Genomic DNA, 21,778 nt, shown 5'->3' with positions numbered 1-21,778 from the left:
TATTTGTTCATTTTCAGGCACAACAAATACCTATATTGAACATAAAATGCACAAAACAAAAAACAGAAATTGCCTGAAAAAGGAGTGGGACGAAGAAAACTTATTAAATCCCACCCCTATACTCACTCATCATCAAAAAACAATAAACTTCCCGCAGCTACGCCCATCATTACATACAGACCCATCAACAGCCCCGGACACATACAAGCATCTCAATGGCAGCTCGCAAACAACAATTAGAGCCTTCATAACTGAATACAGAATATATAAATTATAAATTGTATTACCACAGGTAACAGGCAGTAATAATTACAAGTAACAAACACACATACATATACATACATACATACATACATATATATCTACACACACATGCACGTATATATACATACATACACACACTCTTCTTTTTTTTTTCTTTTTTTTTTTTTCCTCTTGGAATCCATACCAGCAATGGTAAGAGAACAGACATTACAGAGCACACTAAAAACCATCATTGAGTATACTGTGACCAGACCAACTGTTTGTAGAGGAATTTAAATCTATGAATATTTTTGCATTGTTTCAATTGTAAACTCAGACTGTTCCAGATTTTCACACCACATACAGACACACAAAAACCTTTACGGGTTGTTCGAGTTCTGGGTAATTTGAATTCTCCAGAGCCTCTCACATTATAAACCTTTTCTCGAATTTCAAATCTAGTTTGTAAATTTGCCGGTAGAAGTTTAGTAAAAGCTTTATACAAAATTATGGATGTATTGTAATTAACCAGATCCTGGAACTTAAGTAACTTTGCCTGAAGAAAGAATTTGTGAGTATGATCTAGATAACCAGCCTTGTGAATAATACGCAGTGCTCGTTTCTGTACTGTGACTAATGGATTAGTTGTATTTTTATATGTATTTCCCCACACTTCCACACAATATGTAAGATATGGAAGAACCAGGGTACAGTACAGAGTACGAAGTGCATCTTTATCAAGGTATGGTTTCACTTTGTTCAAAATTGCAAGGCTTCTGGAAATTTTGGTTTTTATGTGTCTGACGTGGGGTTTCCATGAAATTTTGTTATCAATTATGACTCCCAAAAATTTGTTTTCACTCACATTATCAATTGGTACGCCTTCAATGATAATTGGTAATTCTATATTATATTTTAAATTACCAAAAAACATTGCTTTAGTTTTATTTATATTTAATGATAATTTATTTATGTCCATCCATTTTTTTTATTAATTTTAGCTCCCTGTTTACGGTCATTACAAGATCAGTATAATCATCGCTACTGAAAAATATGTTGGTGTCATCTGCGAACAGTATGAGTTTAAGTACTTGAGAAACATCAAAAATATCATTTATGTATATATTGAAAAGTTTTGGTCCCAACACTGACCCTTGGGGAACACCACATGTAATACCAAGTTTCTCTGAATGGTAATGCCCTATGCTAACATATTGTTCCCGACCCGTTAGGTAACTTTTTAACCAGTTACCAGCTTTCCCTCGAATACCATATCTTTCCAATTTATCCAATAAAATTGAGTGATTAATTGTGTCGAAGGCCTTTTTGAGATCAACAAAAATACCAACTGCATATTTATTTTTATCCAGTGTATCAGTAATTTCTTCTACTGCCTCAATTATCGCCATTGAAGTGGTTCTTTGCGTTCTGAAACCATACTGACCAACATTAATTATTTGATGTTTTTCAAGAAATTTTTCTAGTCTTGAATTAAAAAGTTTTTCTAGAATTTTTGAGAATTGAGGCAGTAGAGAAATAGGCCTATAATTGGTAAAACTGTGTTTGTCATTACTTTTATATAGTGGTATTACTTTCGCAATTTTCATTTTTTTTGGAAAAAAACCGGACTGAAATGATAAATTACAGATATATGTTAAGGGACTAGCAATATTCAGAATAACCTGTTTAACTACAGACATATTTATGTCATGATAATCCATTGAAGACTTACTTTTACATTTTAATGTGATATTTATTACTTCTTGCTCATTTGTAGCTGAGAGGAACAGTGAAGAGGGATTTGATTTTATATTACTGATATTTTCATTTTTATGACACGGGATGTCCGCTGCTAGTTCAGGGCCAACATTTATGAAGAATTTATTAAACCCATCGACAATATTACTCATGTTGTGATTTTCACCATTTGCATCAGTAAAATATTCAGGATATGATGTTCCAGAAGATCCTTGTTTAATTAAGTTGTTTAACACATCCCAAGTTCCTTTTATATTGTTTTTATTTTCATATAATCTTCTTCTATAATAAAGTTGTTTGCTCGTTCTTATAATATCAGTCAATTTATTTCTATATGCTTTATATCTTTGTTCCACTTCTTTTGTTTTTACTTTGAACTGTTTATACAGATTGTTTTTCTTTTTGCAAGCATTAATAATTCCTTTTGTGAGCCAAGGACTTTTTATCTTTTTTTTCTTTGTCATGTGTTCGTTTACAGGACAATGTTTATTGTACAACATGGTAAAAATATCTAGAAAATTATCATAAGCCTTGTCCACATCTGACTCTTCATACACCGAACTCCAATCTTGTTGTGCGGCATCAAAATTGAAAGCATGAATTGCTTCTTCATTTATTATTCGCTTTGCTATCATGATCTTGGTATCTATTTTTTTTAAATCACAGTCACACAAAGTAAAAACTGGTAAGTGGTCAGTTATATCACAGACAAGCAGGCCACTATTAATTTGGAAATCCATGACATTAGTAAAAATGTTGTCAATAATAGTGGCGCTATGTAATGTTATTCTGCTTGGCTTCGTTATTGTTGGATATAGTGATAAGCTGTACATGGTGTCAGTAAAGTCATCAATGGCTTTTAACCTTGTTGGATTTAGCAAGTCAATATTGAAATCACCACAGATGAATAGTAATTTTTGGTTCACCGAAGCAAACGTTTTTTCTATCCATTCATTAAAAGTGTCAATACTTGAACTGGGTGTCCGATATATGCAACTTATTATAACATTTCTCTTTTTTTCATTCATGATCTCAATAGTCAAACATTCCAAAATTCCATCAATAGCCATAGACATAGTTGTTACAACGTTATATTTTATAGAGTTGTGAACATATATAGCAACCCCGCCGCCCGCCTTATTTAATCTATTCATGTATTTTAAATCATATCCATTCAAACAAAAATCTATTCCTTTATCGACATTGAACCAAGTTTCAGTGATGGCTATAACACTAAAGGGGCGAGAAAATTGTTGCAAATAGTCCTTAATGAAATCAAAATTAGAGTACATACTTCTGCTGTTAAAGTGAATTAATGAGAGCTTCCCATCTAGGTTGATTTTTTTTACATATTGTTCCTGAGTGAAATAATTACAATTTTTAACAAAAGAAGAGAGAAAGTTACTTTCAGAATCTATTTCTGGATCTATTATATTGTGCTCCTTGTATTCACAATCTAGATCAATTACTTTCTGTTGAAGAATTAATTTCAACGTGTCCATGTCATTTCCTGGTGTAATTGATACATTGGTGTCAGTTATACTTGTCCAGATCCTCCATGTTCCTCACTATCAATACTTTTGCCTCTTCTGGTGTCCCGTTTAGCTTAATGAAAATCTTACAGTTTGTTACCCATGTATGTTGTATTTTACCGTTCACTGAAAAAAATATGTTGTTGGATTTACTTAATTCAATGGTGGACATTTGTTGCACACAGATGTTTTGCTTTGGCAGCAACTTAAACAATTGAGTTAAATTAACACAATTTATTCATGTTCAATAAACCTGCGCAATTTGTGTTGATAAAATGTGACTTAAACATGTTTTGATGAAGTAATTTGAGCTCTTGGAATATTTTAATCCTTCACAATTTTTTCACTTTATCCCAACACCATTCAATAACTTTTACCCAATACTACTTGGTCACTTAAATACTACATGTTATCTTCAAATTACATTTTGCTATTATATTCTAGTTTCAAATACACAATTTTCAAATGAAGGCCTTATAACAGATTGTATTGTTCTCTTCCAAGATGGTTGCTGGCATCCACCAGTAACCTTTCAAAACAAAATGTCTAATTTCACTGCATTGACAGTAGGTAAAGAATTAAACTGACATTACTCCTCCACTGAATCTATATAAATCAACAGTTAAAATAATGTCAGTTCTTCCGTGTTCTCTGGAATCAATCACAGCAAAGAAATTAGACTGTTTCTTTTGAAAAATGTTACAGGACAATACAAAACATTCTATTTAAGGCCTCTGACGTCGAGATTCAGTTAAACAACAATTATAACTAAACAATTTGAGGTAATGTTAGTTTCCATTAACATTAAATTAGGTTACTGAATTGGCAAACACCTTCCTATTAACATTACCCATTTTACCCCAATAACTAAAGAAATTAGCACTTGCAGGTCAAAAACTTTATTCAAGAGACTGAAAAATAACATTGATACAGTGACTGTCAAAAATTACAGCACTGATCATACTGTGACATCTTGGTTCAAAACAGCACACTTAGAAATATTCAACGTTCTTTACTTCAACTGAATGAAACTGAAAATACCATTTCACACAACCCATATGGGATATTTAGACTGTATAACTGTTCACGCTACATCTCTTCACTAGTAAAAGAAAGAAAAAATACAAAGAGAAATTTAAAAATGCTGCCAAACAGACAAACAGAGAACTTGTACAGAGCAAAAGGAAAAACAAACAACAACAAAAAAAACGGCTCATCCTCATGGCAGTTGCAGAGTATATAAAAATGAACCCTGCGATCTGTTCCAAAAATGCAGCAGAACAAGTGTGAGATTTAAATGTCCTCTCACCTAGAGCTGATCACCTTGCATGCATAACAGTGAGCTTTCCTTGCAGGAGCAGTTTTGTCTTAGTTGTGAGCTTTTCTTGAGAGCTGAGTTGCATCCAACTCCATTACCACCCTTTGAATCACCTCAAAAGTGTAGCAGAGCTGTGATGGGTAACTCATATTGAAGGAATAAAAAAGGTCCAAACAGCATGGCTACTGCAAAGGTCACGTTATCCAGATCTTGAAGAACTACTATACCCTTGATGATGATGCCAACATCAGAAAAGTCATTGCCTGGCGCATCCTCTGGAGACAGATGTTCATTGTGGTTTTCTCAATCTGTGCAGTGGCCTCAGTCAAGTCCTGGTTAAACACAAAACATTTTTTTAAGATTCCTTTTTAAACTCTCTTTTGAATCTACCAGTTCTAATGTTAGAGTAATTTAAACCAATGAAAGCAACATAGTAAATAGCTATAGCCAAAGAGTGGCCTGCCATGCTGCCATTCATGGTCTAACAGAGTTTCTAAGAGAGAGTGAAAAACATAATAATTTCAAATGCTTTACAGTAGTTTTTGTTAGAAAGACACCGGCCCATCAGAAATCCAGGTTATGTCACTCAGAAGATGTTAGAATTTAGACTTTCAGCCCCACAATTTGGTTAGCTGTTGGTCAGTTGGTCATTTTTTTTTTTCAAACAAAAGCTAATGTAAATATTGGTGGGATTTTCCTTTGTTCACTAGAATGACAAATTTAAAGTTTTTTCACACTGATGTGAGCCCTAATACAGGAGTGGGGGTGGGGCCTCAAGGGCCGGCGGCCGAGTTCACTACCAGGCCTCATGTGAACTTCAAATTATTAAAGAGGACTACTGGTCCTAACCAGTCCAATGAGGATCAAGTGGATAACTAAATGCATTTTTAAATGTTGCAAAGCCACAATCTACTCATAAAACACTCACCATGAACTCCTGCACCAAGATGTTGCAATTGTCTTTCACACAGATGCGGAGCACTTTGACGAGGGACTCCCTTTGAGCATTAATGTCATCCTAAAGTATTATAACAAAGAAAACAGAGATTTGTGAACTTTTCAATAGCACAGAAGAAAATGATCCCAGACAAAAACTCTTGACTTTTTAAACCAGTCAACATGCAAGACCAGCATCTACAAAGCAACATCAAAAGTTCCTGTTTGACATCAACTTTATGGATATATAGTTTCCAGAACATATATTTTTTTAAAAAGACAATTTTTTCTCAGTGGGCCAGTAAATGCATGATGAAAATTATGGCATCCTTTCAGTGGAATCAGTACTCACAGGTAATAGTTGACTGTTTCAATGGATGCAGCATAAAATTCTTTTACTGACCTAATGCTATACATATACACTTTGTAGTTAAAGAATTTTAAAGTTCTTACTGTCATCATGGCAGCTACATCCTTTAGCTTTGTGCCCTGTTCCCCCGATCACTTTGCAAACACTTTCAGCAGACTGTCAGAGAGAAACTCAGCTCCGTCAGAAACCTTGACTGTAAAGGCATGTTTGGGATGCACTGGAATACTGCATTTTATCTGAAATGACATAAAATTATTTTTGAAATAACAGCAGGCACTGTGCATGGTTAATCAGTAATGTTTTGTTGAATAAAAACTGTGTTTCCAGATCTTATGGGATTAAAAAAATCCAAAGATGTTTGTTTCTGATTTGCAACCCAACAACCCACAAGTTACAACCTCATTTTAGTTCAAGTGTGCATTAATGTGAGTCCAGTAATCACCTTTCTGACAATACATACAGGTATAAGTTAAACCTATGGCAGATTTTGGATTTCTCAGATGTATTAATAAGGTGGTCTATTTGTGTATGCATGCACCTAATAATTATACAAAACCTATTATAATTAAGTTACAGAAACCTTAAGCGAAAATAGAATATACTTTCTTACCATAACACCTTGAACCCACAATCCATCAGCTGACTCCTGGTGAAATGCAGAATAGAGGTCAATGTGAAGCAAAAAAAAACAAAAACAAAAGGACAGCAGGTGAGGGCAGGAGGGGTAGGGATGTAAGCTAGCATAATGCCGCTAATGATAGCTAAAGCTGTTCAATGTCCAAAATCTCACTAACACCACGGTGCAGTAAATACACAATGTAACTGAAGAGTCAGTTGACAAATCTATTCACACAGAAAACCAAATTATGTTATGACTGCCTCATAATTAGGTTTAATGTGATATAACGGCTCTTGTGCCAAAGACAAATTCAAATGAAAAAGCGCCAATTCTTTGACAACAGATAAAACAGCAAATAAGCTAACGGGTCTTTTTTAGCATGTTACATGGCGACACTCTAGACGTTTAACTACATTTGGCTGAAATATGGTAAATATTAATTCAAAAAATCAAGACATACCAAAAAAGTAGAGTTGGCTGCTCGACTTGACTGAGATGGATGCCTTTTTTGAACCACGATCCAAAGCCCGCGAGATGAAATCACGCGTGGTTTCACGAGATTTAATGTTGCTATCTTATTGACTTACTTCACCTGAACATGATATGAACAATTTAATACACCCTTTCAGCATATCATGTAGTTTTTACACTATATGGTTACATTTATCTTTAAAACATGAGGCAATTGTGTTAAATACATGCAAGATGCTTACATAAATCCAAGAGATGGCCAGTGCCTTTTTTTCAGTGTTCTTCTTCAGTTGCCTTGCCTTCCTCGTGATGTCTGCGTTTTTTCGTGTCAGATGCTCATTAATGAAAACGTCCGTGCCTTTCAGTTTGCGTCCTTGTTTCAGCAGTGCGACCTTGTTCTTCCGATTCACAAATCTCATAATGACGGCCGGCGGTCTGTCACTCCTCCTGGGCAGTGAGTGACATGCTTCTATGTGCTCCAGGTCCATCTCTATCCCCTTGCTTTGGAGGAAGGACGCCACCTGTTGCTCCACCGAGCGGGTCTCCTCGTCGCTGGGCTCCCCGACGTACCCGGCCACCGCGCGCGCGTACGAGCGCGGCTTGATTTTAATACCGCTGATGACCACGTCGTTCGTACGGGTGTACTGCTCCAGCTCATCCACCCGCCGCTCGAGATCCATGATCCGTCTGTCCTTCTCGGCATTTTGGAGGCGTAGCTGTTTTACCTCCTCCAGAAGCCCCAGAAGCAGCTCCTGCTGCGCCCTGACTGCGGCCACGTCTCCGCACAGTGCTCCGAGGGAGGTTTTAATGTCCTCAACCTCCTCTGGTGTTGGGCCTTTCTTGGGTGGCATACTGAAGCGAGAGCACGAGGCGGCCACCACGAGGGACCCGGAAGTCAACCGATTTCTGCCAGTTAACTCTTAAGCCCCAAGCCTACCTGATCTCCTGCCTTTTGCCCCTGTATCAGGGGGCGTTGGGGCTTAAGAGGTTAAGTAGAAGTAGATACTAGTGTTGAAAAATACTCCAGTAAAAGTTAAGGTACTGATTCAAATTCTTCACTCAACTAAAAATGAAAAATGACAGGCTGTGAAGTAAGAAAGTAAAAGCAGCTCTTTTTCTACCACATTTTTTATTTATTTGGGGTTTTTTTTTGCAAAGCTAACTGAACCTTGTGCCGTATTAATGTAATAATAAAATACTATCAGAAGATGGGGGAAAAAACTTAGCTTGAATCAATTAATTAGAAAAACAAAATCTGGGGTAAAGAAGGAAAATTTAAAACTAGCTCTATTTTCTTTGCTTCTAAACAGGAACATTGGCACGGTCAGGGGTTAAAGTGAGACTCAGCAGGTGGAGAAACCCGAAAAATCAGTTTTAATGACTCAGCGTGGGAAGAGAAGCACAACTCAGATTTTCTTAATCTACATACTGTGTCCAGCTGACCTGCTGCTCTTTGTTTCCCTGTTAAGTTAAGTTTCCCTGTTAAGTTTCCCTGGCTGACTTCCATCCTCTACCACTGACTGGATACTGTCAGTGGTAACTTTTTCCTAGACACCCAGTGTGCACAAGTCACACACACGTTAAACCCATCACAGTGCAGCAAACCAACCTATTTAACCTGCACTAACCTGCAGAGGATGTTCATGCAACCTTTAAATAACACAGTTAGCCACAGTTAGTTTGTATAACACAATGTTTCACAATAGGGAAAAACCATAATGTCGCATGTACAGACCCAGTATCTGATTTAAAAACATGAGGAGCTACATTTAAGCTTTAACTTTCCAGTTTATCAAACACCACTGAGCTGTCTTTACTTTTAAATATAACCTCTCTTCTTCCTCTTCTGTCTTTCTTATCTTTCTCCATCTTCAAGTGAAGTTAGCGCTCTTTCTTTTCTCTCCCTGTCAAAAACAGCAGCTGGACCTTTTTATCTGTTTGTGTGCAGATAACCTGCACACAAACAGTCTGCATGCCTGCTGATAGAAATGCTGTATTTGAAATGACCTGTCACTTAAAAAATGTTACTGCCTTTAAGTTGCTGAAGTACAGCAACCTATGGATACTGCAGTCGTCCCAGCGCTGTACCAAAAAAAAGAAAAACAGAAAAAGAAAATACAACCAACTTTAACCCCTGACTTTGCCACATGATTGTGCCTCTTTGGTCTCTTTCTATCCTCTGGTGACTAATAAACAAACAGGATTTTCATGTGTTACTTTTTAGGCTTGATGTTTGAGGGCCAGTGACCCCTCAAATGCCTTAAAACCAAAAATAACGAGTGTGTTTTGAAAATGTAAGGAGTAGAAAGTCCAGATATTAGTTTAAAATTGTAGGGAGTAAAAGTACTACTCAAGTACAGATACCTGAAAAGTCAACTTAAGTACACTAACAAAGTATTTGTACTTTGTTACTTCCCTCCTCTGCAGGTCACAAATGTTAATAGGTTTCTTCCGCTGGGTAACACAAAAGTAATCGGATAGTTTTTGAGACTGACTCAGATAAACATTGTCATTTTTAAATCCTTGTCACAAGCACAGCTTTGCACCCTTAAAGAGAGTAAATTGTCATGTAAGGCACTGCAAAGGCAACGCTAGGAACACTGTGTTGTCCCAAGTGTTTGTGTTGATTCAGGAACGCAAATTTAAACTTGTAAGTGGTGTGAGAAAGTGTTTCAGCGCTTTTTAAGGCAGCGTGACTTTTGTTGGTCGACAGAGACAAATAAAGGATCTTCCAGTTGAGTTGGTTCAGATAGTGGCAAAGTAGCAGAAGAAGCTTAACTTCTGCGTCATTAATTCACAAGTTATTAAGGTGTATGGTCAAAGATCCACAGTCAGAATTAAAGTGCAGAGGTTATGAAGCATGAGCGTGTTCTGTATGTGGAGACCAAGACTGACAGCAGGGGGAGGCAAAGGTCCTGTTGAACCAAGTGGCAGTTTTATATCTGGTCCTGTTTATGTCTGTTAGAGAGTGTGCTGGTAGCACAGTTTCACTTTAACGGCATCATGAGAATCCCTTATCAACACAGCTTGAAGGGTTTACATCTGAGAGAAAAGGGAGCAAAAAAGTTCAAGTTGTTTTTCTCTGATAAGTTGAATCACACAAAAAAAAGACTTTTCTGTTGGGTGAATCTGAGACTTTTTGGAAAGAGAAAGAAGTATCAATTTAACCTAAACTCTCTGCTGTTCAAAAAACAATATTTGTCATAACCAACCAAGTGAAGCTAAAGTTGGATGTACTTCAGTAGAAGCAGGAAGAGTGTTCGCCTGTTGAGTCACAAAGTTTACTATCACACTTTTTTTAAGCTCTTGTCAGCAGCCATCTATTTTCAGCCTGAGCTTTTACAGGAAATATTCTAGTTTCGTCTCTTTTGCTCAGTTCCATGATTTCAATAAAGGGAACTTCAACAAAGCTAGCGAACGGTGCTTATGATGAGCTACATGATTACGCTCACGACGCAGACCTTGACCCACAACACTGAAGCAGCACTTCAAGGTAACATGAGTGTTTTTATTGACTTAACCTCTGCTGCTTGACTTGGCTTACATAATCATATTGATTCAACGTGTCAACTTTGACTGTTTTGTTCATTTGAATCCATTTTTATTGTGTTTTTTAAACTTGTATTCTTAATCATATATTTATAATGTTACATTTTAACAGTGGAAGGTCTCTAGTTTAGAATCAACCTTTAACTTTCCATCTCAGCTATACTGCTAAACACTGTCTTGTGCTGTAGTTTGACAGATTATCACATTATTGTTTCAGCCATGCTTTTTGAACCATTTTGTTTCTTTATCTATAATTGCAGACCATGTATACCAATGGCACGGGAGGAAATAACACAGTCAGTGACAGTTCCTCCAACTCTTCTACAAATCTAGGAGTCGGGCTTGGGGTCTTCTTTTTGCTGCTTGCGATCATAGTTGGTGTAATCATTTATAAATTCTACGGTATAATCGCCAATGTGATGCCGTTTAGACAAAGAACAGCGCAAGAAAAGGAGGATCACTCAGAGACCCCACAAGCAGATTCCCATGAATCTACTGGTATGATTCAAGAGCAGTCGATAGGACAATCTTCTATCTATGAAAACCTGAAACCTCAAACTTGTGGCTACAGCATGGAAGCTTCAAACCAAAGCAGGTGAGCAGCATTAACTGTTTTTTCTACGTGTAGATTTTCATAAAATGTATTTCTTGGAACACTTATGAAACTGCAGAAGCTCAAAAGCAACGGACGGAAGTGGATTAAGAAACGGTGTGTGTGTGTGAGAGAGAGAGTTTCCCCATTTTGCACAATCCTGTTGTGATATAGACAAATACAGAAACCCAAAGACTTTTACAGTTTACCTAATGAGACTGTTTTTCATCACATTTACTGTTTTCTTCAAAGGTTCCCAGTCGAATCTGATGATGACGTGTACCTGCAGTGCGACGTCATAGATGAGGCCATATACATTAATGACCAATCACATGACTGTCAAGAAGAAGACGTGTACGTTTTGCCAGATTAATCACGGGACACATTTGTAGAAAGGCCTGCGCATTTTGCTCCACTTGTTGTATGCAGCAAGCTGTCTCTTTTGATTTCTGTCTCTGTTTTTGTATAACGATGTACAGCTAAAAGTCAGCATACTGCTACTGCTGCTTTTTGATACAGACTGACTGTAAACAGAAATGACTGGATGGTAGCAACATGTCAGTGTTATCTGTTATCTCTCATTTTGGAGGAGAGTAACAAACCTTTTTTTTTTTTTTTTAAATTTAATCCACTCCCTCCTGGTACGATTATCTATGTTACACATCTTTGATTGCTACTATTATTGGCACATCTCATATTACAACCACGCTGGAAAACACTGTACAAATTTTGACAGCAGTCCAAGGTAATCAAGTTTGTGATTAGATTAGATTGTTTTATGGTGTTCTCTTGTAGTTACAGATGAGGCTTTACTTTGACCTTTGGAGAGAAGTGTGGGCAGTCTATCTGAGGTTTTGTGAGTCGCGTGTGTTCAGTATTGTCCTTTTTCTCTCACTGGAAATTCTTCACTTGGTCCTAAATCAAATCTAGAAACATTTAACTTGGGTAGATATTGACATCGTGTTATGTTTTTAGTATTTTGCTAAACAATGTGTCCAAAATAAATCCACGGTTTTAAAAACCAAACTACAGATATGGATATTGACACACATATCTTTGGAATTCCCCTTTTTGTGCAAAAAACGTTTAACTACACACTGAATCTTTCAGATACCTTCATATGAGAAAGAATGAAGTGCAGTTTCAACAGTACATCTCAGTTTTTCTGCTGGAGTAAAGAAAAAAATATACTAACATGAAGAAATGAATGTGTAAAATTACTGAAAAGGTTCTGGCAGATTATTGCAAAGACTGTCCTGCAATAATAAAGCAAAGTCATTTATTGTTTTAGTTTTGTTGTTTTTGTTTTGTTTGTTTTTTATTGTGGACCCACTATAAAAATGCTCTAAATTTCTGTCAATTAATTGTTTTTCTCTAACTTAATTACTTTAGTGCAGTCTAAATGGCCACGGGGGAGGTCTCTATCAGTAGTTAAAGCTGTAAAACCAACAAAAATACAGTGAGAAGTCCAAAATCAATGCTCTCCTTCACATTTTCCAGTGGGGCTGGATTGGAGTCTTTGGCATGCCAATTCTGGCCCCCAGGACTTCACCCCTGGCCAAACACAGGTTGCAGTGGTTTCTCTGAATTTTTTTTCTGTTTGAATAAGGAAAACTATTTTGCTGACCAAGTCATCATAAAATTCAGCAGCAATTTAAACTAAAGGTCATCTTGTTATGGAATAGCAACCAGCGGCGACACCAATCATTTTTCATATCACGGACATGATATCATAGTATATTTACCCTAGACAAAGAAATATGTGTGCTTTCAAACATGTTACCACGGACGGACAGACAAACTTTTCTCTGTGGTTGTTGTTGCTAAAGCAAATGACTCAACAGTTTGTTGCAGTTACACACAGACGCAACTCTGCATGGTGAAAACATTACATGCTTTAGACTCGATAAAGTTAAATAATGTTTCAATATACTAAAACTTTTATGTAAATTAGAAATTAAAAAAGGGACAAGAGCGTTAAGTGAGAAGCTCGATGGCTCCAACATGATATATTTCTGGGATTTACTCTAATTCTTATCACTTCCCAATATGAGGCTTTACAAACACTATATTAGGAACCAAAAAAACTTACGATTAGTAGTGACTGCTACACAAAAATGTTCATATAAAGCAGAAAACATGTGGTTTATGCAAAGGCAGGAAAAGATGGTCAGCACTATTTTATCTAGTCTGTGGGTTCTCGGCTTTTTCAGGCGGGAGGTCCAGAGAGGATGTGAAAATCTGTCGTTCTTTTTACAGCTCCAGTCCAGATCTGTACGGATTTCAGAGAGCAATCGAAATATGAAAGCCACAGAATAACAAGTGAGGTCTGTGATTGTGTTTAGAGCGGTAAGGTGAAAATAGACTGGGAAGATTATTTTTAGCTTTGGTTCCAGTTATTCTGACATTAATTTCGCTGATTGTTTTCCAGGTAGGCTATTTGAGGATCCGAAGGAAGGGAAAGCCCAAACGAAAGCCTGTGTGTCTCAGGCCACACACACACACACACACAGCACGGTTTAGTAAATGCTCTGCTTGCTTGTATCGTTTGGGTGGAATGCAGCTCAAAACCTTTCAGCACATGAGAATGAATGCCTTTCCATCCATTTACACACGACTGTGTAGCAACCCTGAAGATGTCATCTTTGAAACAAAGCGTTAACAGGACAAAAGCTAAGAAAAGAATGAGCAGTGACTCAACCGAGAGGCCCCACAGATGTTCCAGTAGGTCTGCTTAATCATCTATTAACTCAATCAGCTCACTATGTCCCACTTTTTAAAAATGCTCGGTCTATTGATCGCAAAGCAGCATGTGCTCCTGTTTAACTGACCTTTATCCCTTTCAAGATAAAAAAAAAAACAAACCCTATAAAGCACTTGTTACAGCCAGTTGTGTCATGCCAGATGTCAATTTGCTCACTTTTTACCACAGGCTCTGTTAATATTTCCTTTTCACCCTAAACCTTGAGATGTAATTATGAATATAGCATTTCTATCAGCAATTATATTTTATATAAGATATTTTTTTATATATTTTTTATATTTTATATATATATATAAATATTTTATATATATATTTTATATATATTTTATATATATATTTTATATTTTATATTTTATATATATTTTATATAAGTGTGTGTATATATATATATATATATATATATATATATATATATATATATATATATATACACACACACATATATATATTCCTTCCTCCCACCGTCCAAAGACATGCAGCTTGTGGGGATAGGTCAATTGGATAATCCAAATTGTCACTAGGTGTGAATGTGCGAGTGAAAGTGAGTGCGAATGGTTGTCTGTCTCTGTGTGTTGGCCCTGCGACAGACTGGCAACCTGTCCAGGGTGTACCCCGCCTCTCGCCCTATGACAGCTGGGATAGGCTCCAGCGCCCCCCGCGACCCTGAAAAGGATAAGCGGAAGCGAATGGATGGATATATATATATTAGGGGTGCAACGATACACAAAATTCACGGCTCGGTTTGGTTCGGTACTTTGGTGTCACAGTTCGATATTTTTTCAATACAGAAAAAATGTTCATGCCTTTTTAATTTGTCATTTATTAAAATTATAAATATATATATTTTAACTCAAAAGTAAAAATTTTTTTTAAATTTAATGTTGCTGAAACAACAAAATAAAAAAATACCTAGGCGGAGTAGTCGAACGCAGATCCACTGAGCACTCAGCACTCAACACAGACAGCATCGTCAGAAGAAAAGTTGATAAAATAAATAAAACATTTTGTATTGTTCAATACATATGCGTACCGAACCGAAAGCATTGTATCGAACGATTCAATATCGATGCACCCCTAATATATATATATATATATATATATATATATATATATATATATATATGTGTGTGTGTGTGTGTGTGTGTGTGTGAGTGTGTGTGTGTGTGTGTGTGTGTATATATATGCATATATTGAAAAATAACTTAAAAGAAGCATTAAAAAATTGCATTGTGTGTGTGTATATATATATATATATATATATATATATATATATACACACACAATGCAATTTCCTTGTCAAAGCAAACTGGATTTTATATTAAGTTTATCCCTTATGTTGTTTAACAAGATGACACTAAACACAGCGCCAAGGTCATTAAGGAGAGCTCAACACTATCTCTTCTTTACAGCCTGATTTCTCTGGCACGCCTTGACCTGACTAACCTGAAGTGGCTGATAGTGTTGTAACAACTCCTTCTGCCAAAAAAAAAAGAAGCAGAAGAAGTTTTGCTGCAGTTTAAAATGTAAATAAGTTAATGGACAACATATGACTAAACGGTAGTTTTCCATAGTTTTCACTTATAGTGAATAGTGATTACATTACTTACGTGGTTATTCAATCACTTCAAACGCTTTTTGTGATATTTTGATGTTGAGACTGTCAACACCTTTGGCCTATAAAAGAAAAGAGATGATGTCTTTTTTTAATATTATCTTTCTATTTCATCTTTTATCTTTTCTAATGTAAATACACCTCTTTGACAAGCCCTGCTCCCTTTTCTTTCATCCTGACCGCTGTGAAGACAAGCCTAGACAAAAGCCTTCAGTGAGGCAGCCCCCGCACACTTGTGTGGTGCGGGTGCCAAAGGGCGGCCCTTGCTCAGTGCTAACAGAGTGACGTCATCGTGGCTGGACCTTGTGAGCCTAAGGAGGGATTACTAGTGACTAGCTCCACTGACAAAACCCTTTGAATTTTACCCGTGAGCTATCCGAGCCAAGGCTGATTTAGAAAGCTTTTGTTGGTATTTTTATTTTTGTATTATACTTTGTTATTTGTACAACTTGCATAGTACATTATCAGTTTGACATTTTGTAGCAGGGGCATGTTTGCCCCCGTGTTGCATCAGTTCTGCTTTAAACAGGTGGCTGGGAACTGAGACACCCAGCTGCCTTACTTTCCAAATGCCAAGTGTTTTCTCCTAGGATTTCACCTTCTTCTTTTTTCATTTCATAACTTGCCAACTGCCTTCGCTAGATGAGAGATCTGGACTTCAGACAGGCTGGTTAAGTAGCTGCACTCTTTTACAGTGGAGGCAAGGTGATACAGTGTGTGTTTAAAGGCTCGTAGACAAGGAAAGATTGTAAGAAAACATACTTTTATTATCACAACTTTAAGTGCAGCAGTTCAGCATTTGGTATTTCCATATGAACTGAAATGTATAAAAAAAGAAAAAATGAAACTCACAGAATCAGACAATCCAGTGCAATTAAATATTAAATAGTACTAAATAATGATGTAACAAATCAAAAACAAGGCAACACAAACAGTACCATAAATAGACTTAAATAAATAACTAATAGAAAATGTTTACAAGCACAGGTATTTTTGCTTTTTAAACTAATGCATAACTCTGATTTTAAATGTAATTGCTTTGTTAATACTCATTGAAAACCTTTGTTTTTTGTGTTTTTGTGTATGTAACGCTTAAAAAAAATAAAATTTAAAAAAAAAAAAAAGACAACACACTCCAGAAAATACACTTCTTTAAATTTTGAAGAAGTGGTTGGTTGCATTTTCTCCTCAGGCACAGTAACATTTACTGACAATAAAGTCAGTGAAAGTAGTCAGTGTCAATTTTCCCCTGCTGTCGTAGTGCATGAGGACCATGGGCTTGTAGGCTGCCGGCACGCAACAGGGGTGAGGTGTCCCTCCTTTGGTGATCTGGTGCAGCCGAGACTTGACCTGAGTGTGCATGCTTGCCGGCTTATAGTTGTGGGGGCAGGTGCCGTCGCAAAAATGCATGGTGTATTCGACTGGGGCTACAACCCAGTCTGTCCAGCCGATGTCTTCGAAGGACACGGTGACTGACTTCCGGCAGCACCATCCTGGTTCATCACAGTCATCTTCCTTGTTGGAGCGACGCTGCCTCGTCCTCTGCGCAGGGTTGGCTTGTGTGAGGTCTAATTCCAGAGAAAAGGTCGGCTTGAGGGCCCCTCTGTTAGCCACCCCTACATCCACAACCAGTGGCTTTCCATTAGTCTTGAACCACTTCTCTACCTCTGGGATGATGTCCAGGTACGCATCTTGAATGTTTGAGATATTAGTTTGGGCTACAGAGTCAGTCCAGGCAGCCGGCCACACTGCTGGCTTTCCCCCATTGACTTTCATTTTAATCTCCTCCCTTGCTTCAGGCCTCACTGAAGTGAGTTTACCCAGAACCTGTCTGGAAATCTTCAGCTCTGCTCGAGCTACAGTCAAGTCATTCTGAATATTCGTATTCTTTTGGAAAACAGCTCTGTACCACCGCATGCTTGGACCTGACCGTGAACCCCTCCGAAGCGCTTTAACTGGTGAAACTAAAGAAAAACACACACAAAAAACAACGAAGAAAATTAGAAACAAAGTTGTTAACATCCTTTGATCATTAGCATTGTGTCATAGAATAATTGGGAAGGGGGAAATAAAAGAGTATTGAAGAAATTTTTTATGAAACTCTCTTGTAATTGGTTGTTATTGATAACACTAATAAAGTATCCTCAAAGTAAAGCATTGTGTACAAGGTGTGCCTGTCACGCTCATGATTTCTAAAAGCTTGCAGGAATGTGTTTGCTTTTTTACAACACAGTTTCATGGCTATAGATTCTACTTTAAGCTACATCAGCCTTTATGAGCAATGTGAACTATTAGGAAAGATATTATTCCAAGTATTCGTAACCACATCACTATAGCAGGTTTTGCAAGTACACAGTGTTAAACTTGTACTATAATAAAGCCTCAGTCTTCTTCTTGTAATCAAACTTTCTAACCTGGCTTTTCACATCACTATTACAGCGGCTAAATAAGGCTCAAGTGGGCGGCCCCGTCTAACAGAGTTCTCATCTGTACCTGGAAAGAGCACAGTGGACATGGTGGATTGTGAGTTTTCCCCCATTGGCTGGCTGGAATTTCCTCTTATCTCCCTTATTTTTCTCCTGTAGAGCTGATACATCTCCCTAAGCTCCTTTTTCGAGGCCTTTTGGGTCAGTCTGGGCTCCACGTCCATACCCAAAGAGCTGAGGATCCCTGTCTTCACAGCCTCCAGAAGCAGAACTGCCTGGCTGTCCATGCTCTCCATATCAGGTGTGTTTTCGTGGGCCTTGTGAAGCTGGCCTTCCCCTGAGGTGGAGGCGAGGAGCAGCAGAGTGCAGGTGACGAGTGGGAGAATCGTGTGGGAGATGCACATGGTGAGCCAGCCGGGTAGGTCTGATTTGTGAGAGCAGCAGCAGTCAATGGATAAGGTTTGCCTATGCTATGAACTAAATTCCTGGCATGCCTTCATTTATAGTGCTCCTGTGTTGCCACACCCCTGTTTGGTCAGGTGAGCCTGTGATGGGCTCATCCAGAGCCATATGTCATAATATGGTAGCATTTTGTGTTATGTGATAACAAGATGTCAACTATAATCAGAAATGTAAGAAAGAAAATTTTTAATCGTTTGCAAGTTTTTTTTGTTTTTATCAACACACAGAAGGAGGCGACAGCAGAAATGGAACGAAGAGATTTTGGGATAAGATTTGGTTACGTCCACCTCAGCATGATGAAGCATTTGAATTTCCAGTTATTCATTACTTTTCGCAAATAAATGATCCACACGGACCACTTCGAAGAAGTCCAACAGAGTTATGCATGTGATAGTTTAATGACCCTCACCAGTCTGTGTCTAAATGTTTCCAATGCAGCTGTGCCCAGTACAGTCAAAGGTCAAAAGCAAGTTCCAACTGATGAGAGATTCACCTAACGTGTGTAAGCGGGCTGGCCATTTTCTGGCAAAGATAATAAATAAAATAAACAAAGGGAGACAGTTTATTACGTCTATATCAAGGCTCTTAATGTCGAGCACCCTACAGAGTAAATGTCTCAAGGTTAGATAGAAGACAGATAAAAGAACAAAGAGGCAATCAATGTCAAAACAGGGAACTTTCTTAATCTGCCATGACAGCAATCATCTGGTCACACAATAGACCTAAGCTTAAATGTGTATTTTAGCACGAAATGGATCTGCATATCTGATCTCAGCCTCTTCTGTCCCCTGCGCTGAACAAGAGAGCAAAAATGCTGCAGTTTCCGTCACTGATGATTGATAGGACAGACTAAAGAAGTAAACAAATACATCATGGAGCTCTGCCAAGACCTTATCAGCACGTATAAGTCTCACTTCGGTCAGTAATAAGGGTCAGTGCACTGCCAAGCATTCTCCCCACCCTTATAATTGCGAAGATGTGTGCAAATCTCTAAACAGTGAGTCACCAAGGTGATGAAACAATCCTGTGCTTTCCCAGGTGAGTTTTTGCCGGATGAAAGCGAGTGAAAGGTGTAAAGTGACTCACGCTGAACTGACACCCTGGTTTAATCTGTCATTAAATGTTTACAGTCTTCTCTGTCGGTCTTCATCTATTGTTAAGTGAGATAGAAAAAAACCCCTCTGACTCATTTTGTCAGCATGACTGAGGAGTTTCAGAGTACTGACAGTGAATTTCATCTCACACACTGCCCAGACCTGATGCAAAGTGTCATCAGACAAGACTAAAATGATGTAAAAGTATGTGTGTCCTTCTGTGTGATATATATATACACACACATATGTGTCTGATGACACGTTGCATCACGTCTGGGCATCAGGTTCGTGCTGTGAGTGCATATGATGAAATTCAGTCTCAGTACAATATATAGCTGTTTTATATAGCTACATATATATATATATATATATATATATATATATATATAGATACATAATATGTATTTTTATATGTTTTACAAACCCTCCAGGCACAGAAACGTTCAATTCAGCAGTCATTTCGACTGAACTGGACCCATGTCATACGTGTTTTTGTTTGAAAAAGTTTTCAGAAACAACGTGACAGTGGATCATAGATAGATAGATAGATAGATAGATAGATAGATTTTAATTTAAAAAAATAAATAAATCATGTTAATATTTTCATTGACATGACATGATTATGACATTAATAATAATAATAATAATAATAATAATAATAATAATAATAATAATAATAATAATAATAATAATAATAATAATAATAATAATGGATTGGATTTATATAGCGCTTTTCAAGGTACCCAAAGCGCTTTACAATGCCACTATTCATTCACTCTCGCATTCACACACTGGTGGAGGCAAGCTACGGTTGTAGCCACAGCTGCCCTGGGGCAGACCGACAGAAGCGAGGCTGCCATATCGCGCCATCGGCCCCTCTGGCCAACAGTAGGCGGTAGGGTAAAGTGTCTTGCCCAAGGACACAACGACCAGGACAGAGAGCCCAGGGATCGAACCGGCAACCTTCCGGTTACAGATACGCTTCCCAACCCCAACCCCCTGAGCCACGGTTGCCTAACAATCATATCTGTAACCGAAACCATTCCCATAAGATAACGAGGTGAAGTTTTCAACTTCAGACAGCTTGCGTATTGACTTATTGCACCGTGGCGCCCCCTCGTGATCGTAAAGCTACACTACAGAATTTAATTAGCTAAGTGAGGCTGGATTTGGTCAGGAGAAGGACGTAATTTTTAGCATAAACTTGAACCCAAGGTTGAGCCAGACCAGTAATACAGAAATGCTTTCTGTTCCAGATGTGAAATATTTTCTTTATCTAACATGTCTGTGATTTCATCTCTAAAGTGAGAAGCAACTAGCAAACTTCACAATTGTACGGGGAGTTTGATCTCTTCCTCTTTACCTTTCCTTTTCAGTGAACAAAAATAAAGTGAGACTGAGTAAAAAGAGACACGGGCGACTGGTGCGGTAGTAAAAAGATGACTTCAACGGAGCTCCAAACGCTTTCACGGTCAGTCTTGACAACAGGCCGATGCACAAGAGGGATTCTGTCTGTTTCCAATTAAATTAGATTCAAAGAAAAATGAATAAGGTGAATACAACAGCAGGCCGAGCGTCACAGGGGGAATCCACCCATCTTCAGTGTCTCATGGTTGGAAATCACTTCCTTGTAGGATTATGGTGTGCTTGGGCTGTAGTCTTGTTTGTAGAAGAGAACAGATTTAAAGAAAGGCAAACAGAAAACCCAAACACATTACTGTTTGTCTGTGATCACCATGGCTGACTGGCCGCAGAGGTTTGAAGTCGAAGACTTATACAGAGAACATGAGGAAACAATTTCAAAATATTTAATTCAAAGGTCTAATGCTTTAAATCTGCCACAAAAATTCTGAAACACTTTTCATTTTAAATAAAAAGCTGTTTCGAACAAATATAAAAAAATGTGGATATGTTTTAGTCAAGTGTTTCACACCTTCCCTCCGTAAAGCAGTCACACAAAGACAAAACAACACACCATAGGGTGATAAACTGAGTCACTGTATTCAGTCACTCAGCTGAAAAAAACCCAAAA

General features: G+C 37.6%; 2 protein-coding genes and 1 long non-coding RNA gene across 4 annotated transcripts; 1 reads left to right on the top strand and 2 right to left on the bottom strand.

Moving 5' to 3' along the window:
• Nucleotides 1-4,831: 4,831 nt before the first annotated feature.
• LOC146497969 (uncharacterized) lies at nucleotides 4,832-8,145 on the bottom strand. 2 transcript variants are annotated; one of them, XR_014870900.1, is made up of 5 exons: nucleotides 7,237-7,483; nucleotides 6,768-6,803; nucleotides 6,241-6,393; nucleotides 5,780-5,869; nucleotides 4,832-5,183 (listed from the first exon to the last, which is right to left on the bottom strand). XR_014870900.1 is itself a non-coding variant. In XM_085141582.1 (5 exons), exons 1-2 carry the CDS (start codon nucleotides 8,096-8,098, stop codon nucleotides 7,360-7,362), a joined length of 618 nt encoding a protein of 205 aa, XP_084997708.1. In that variant the 5' UTR covers nucleotides 8,099-8,145; the 3' UTR covers nucleotides 4,832-5,183; nucleotides 5,780-5,869; nucleotides 6,241-6,393; nucleotides 6,768-7,359. The 2 variants fall into 2 exon arrangements, 1 of the variants encoding a protein (XP_084997708.1); XM_085141582.1 differs by adding an exon at nucleotides 7,490-8,145 and having other exon boundaries at nucleotides 6,768-7,368.
• Nucleotides 8,142-14,377, top strand: LOC146497968 (uncharacterized). Its single transcript, XR_014870901.1, has 3 exons — nucleotides 8,142-10,740; nucleotides 11,057-11,391; nucleotides 11,641-14,377. It is a non-coding gene; the product is annotated as an uncharacterized LOC146497968 (long non-coding RNA).
• Nucleotides 14,378-15,486: 1,109 nt separating this feature from the next.
• gdf15 (Growth differentiation factor-15) lies at nucleotides 15,487-19,843 on the bottom strand. The gene is made up of 2 exons (XM_085139308.1): nucleotides 18,258-19,843; nucleotides 15,487-17,728 (listed from the first exon to the last, which is right to left on the bottom strand). The coding sequence occupies exons 1-2, from the start codon at nucleotides 18,592-18,594 to the stop codon at nucleotides 16,953-16,955; spliced, it is 1,113 nt and encodes a 370-aa protein (XP_084995434.1). The 5' UTR covers nucleotides 18,595-19,843; the 3' UTR covers nucleotides 15,487-16,952.
• Nucleotides 19,844-21,778: the final 1,935 nt, after the last annotated feature.

Source organism: Neolamprologus multifasciatus, chromosome 18, assembly GCF_963576455.1.
Source record: "Neolamprologus multifasciatus chromosome 18, fNeoMul1.2, whole genome shotgun sequence".
In the NCBI taxonomy this organism is placed as follows: Eukaryota; Metazoa; Chordata; class Actinopteri; order Cichliformes; family Cichlidae; genus Neolamprologus; species Neolamprologus multifasciatus.
This window is presented reverse-complemented; position numbering and strand designations above follow the sequence as displayed.

Bases quoted from the DNA above. Each gene is read 5' to 3' on its own strand.
- LOC146497969 (XM_085141582.1), bottom strand. From the start codon at position 8,098: ATGCCACCCAAGAAAGGCCCAACACCAGAGGAGGTTGAGGACATTAAA.
- gdf15 (XM_085139308.1), bottom strand. From the start codon at position 18,594: ATGTGCATCTCCCACACGATTCTCCCACTCGTCACCTGCACTCTGCTG. The intron at 17,729-18,257 runs GTACAGATGAGA...GTTTTTCTTTAG, and splicing joins GTCCACTGTGCTCTTTCCAG to TTTCACCAGTTAAAGCGCTT.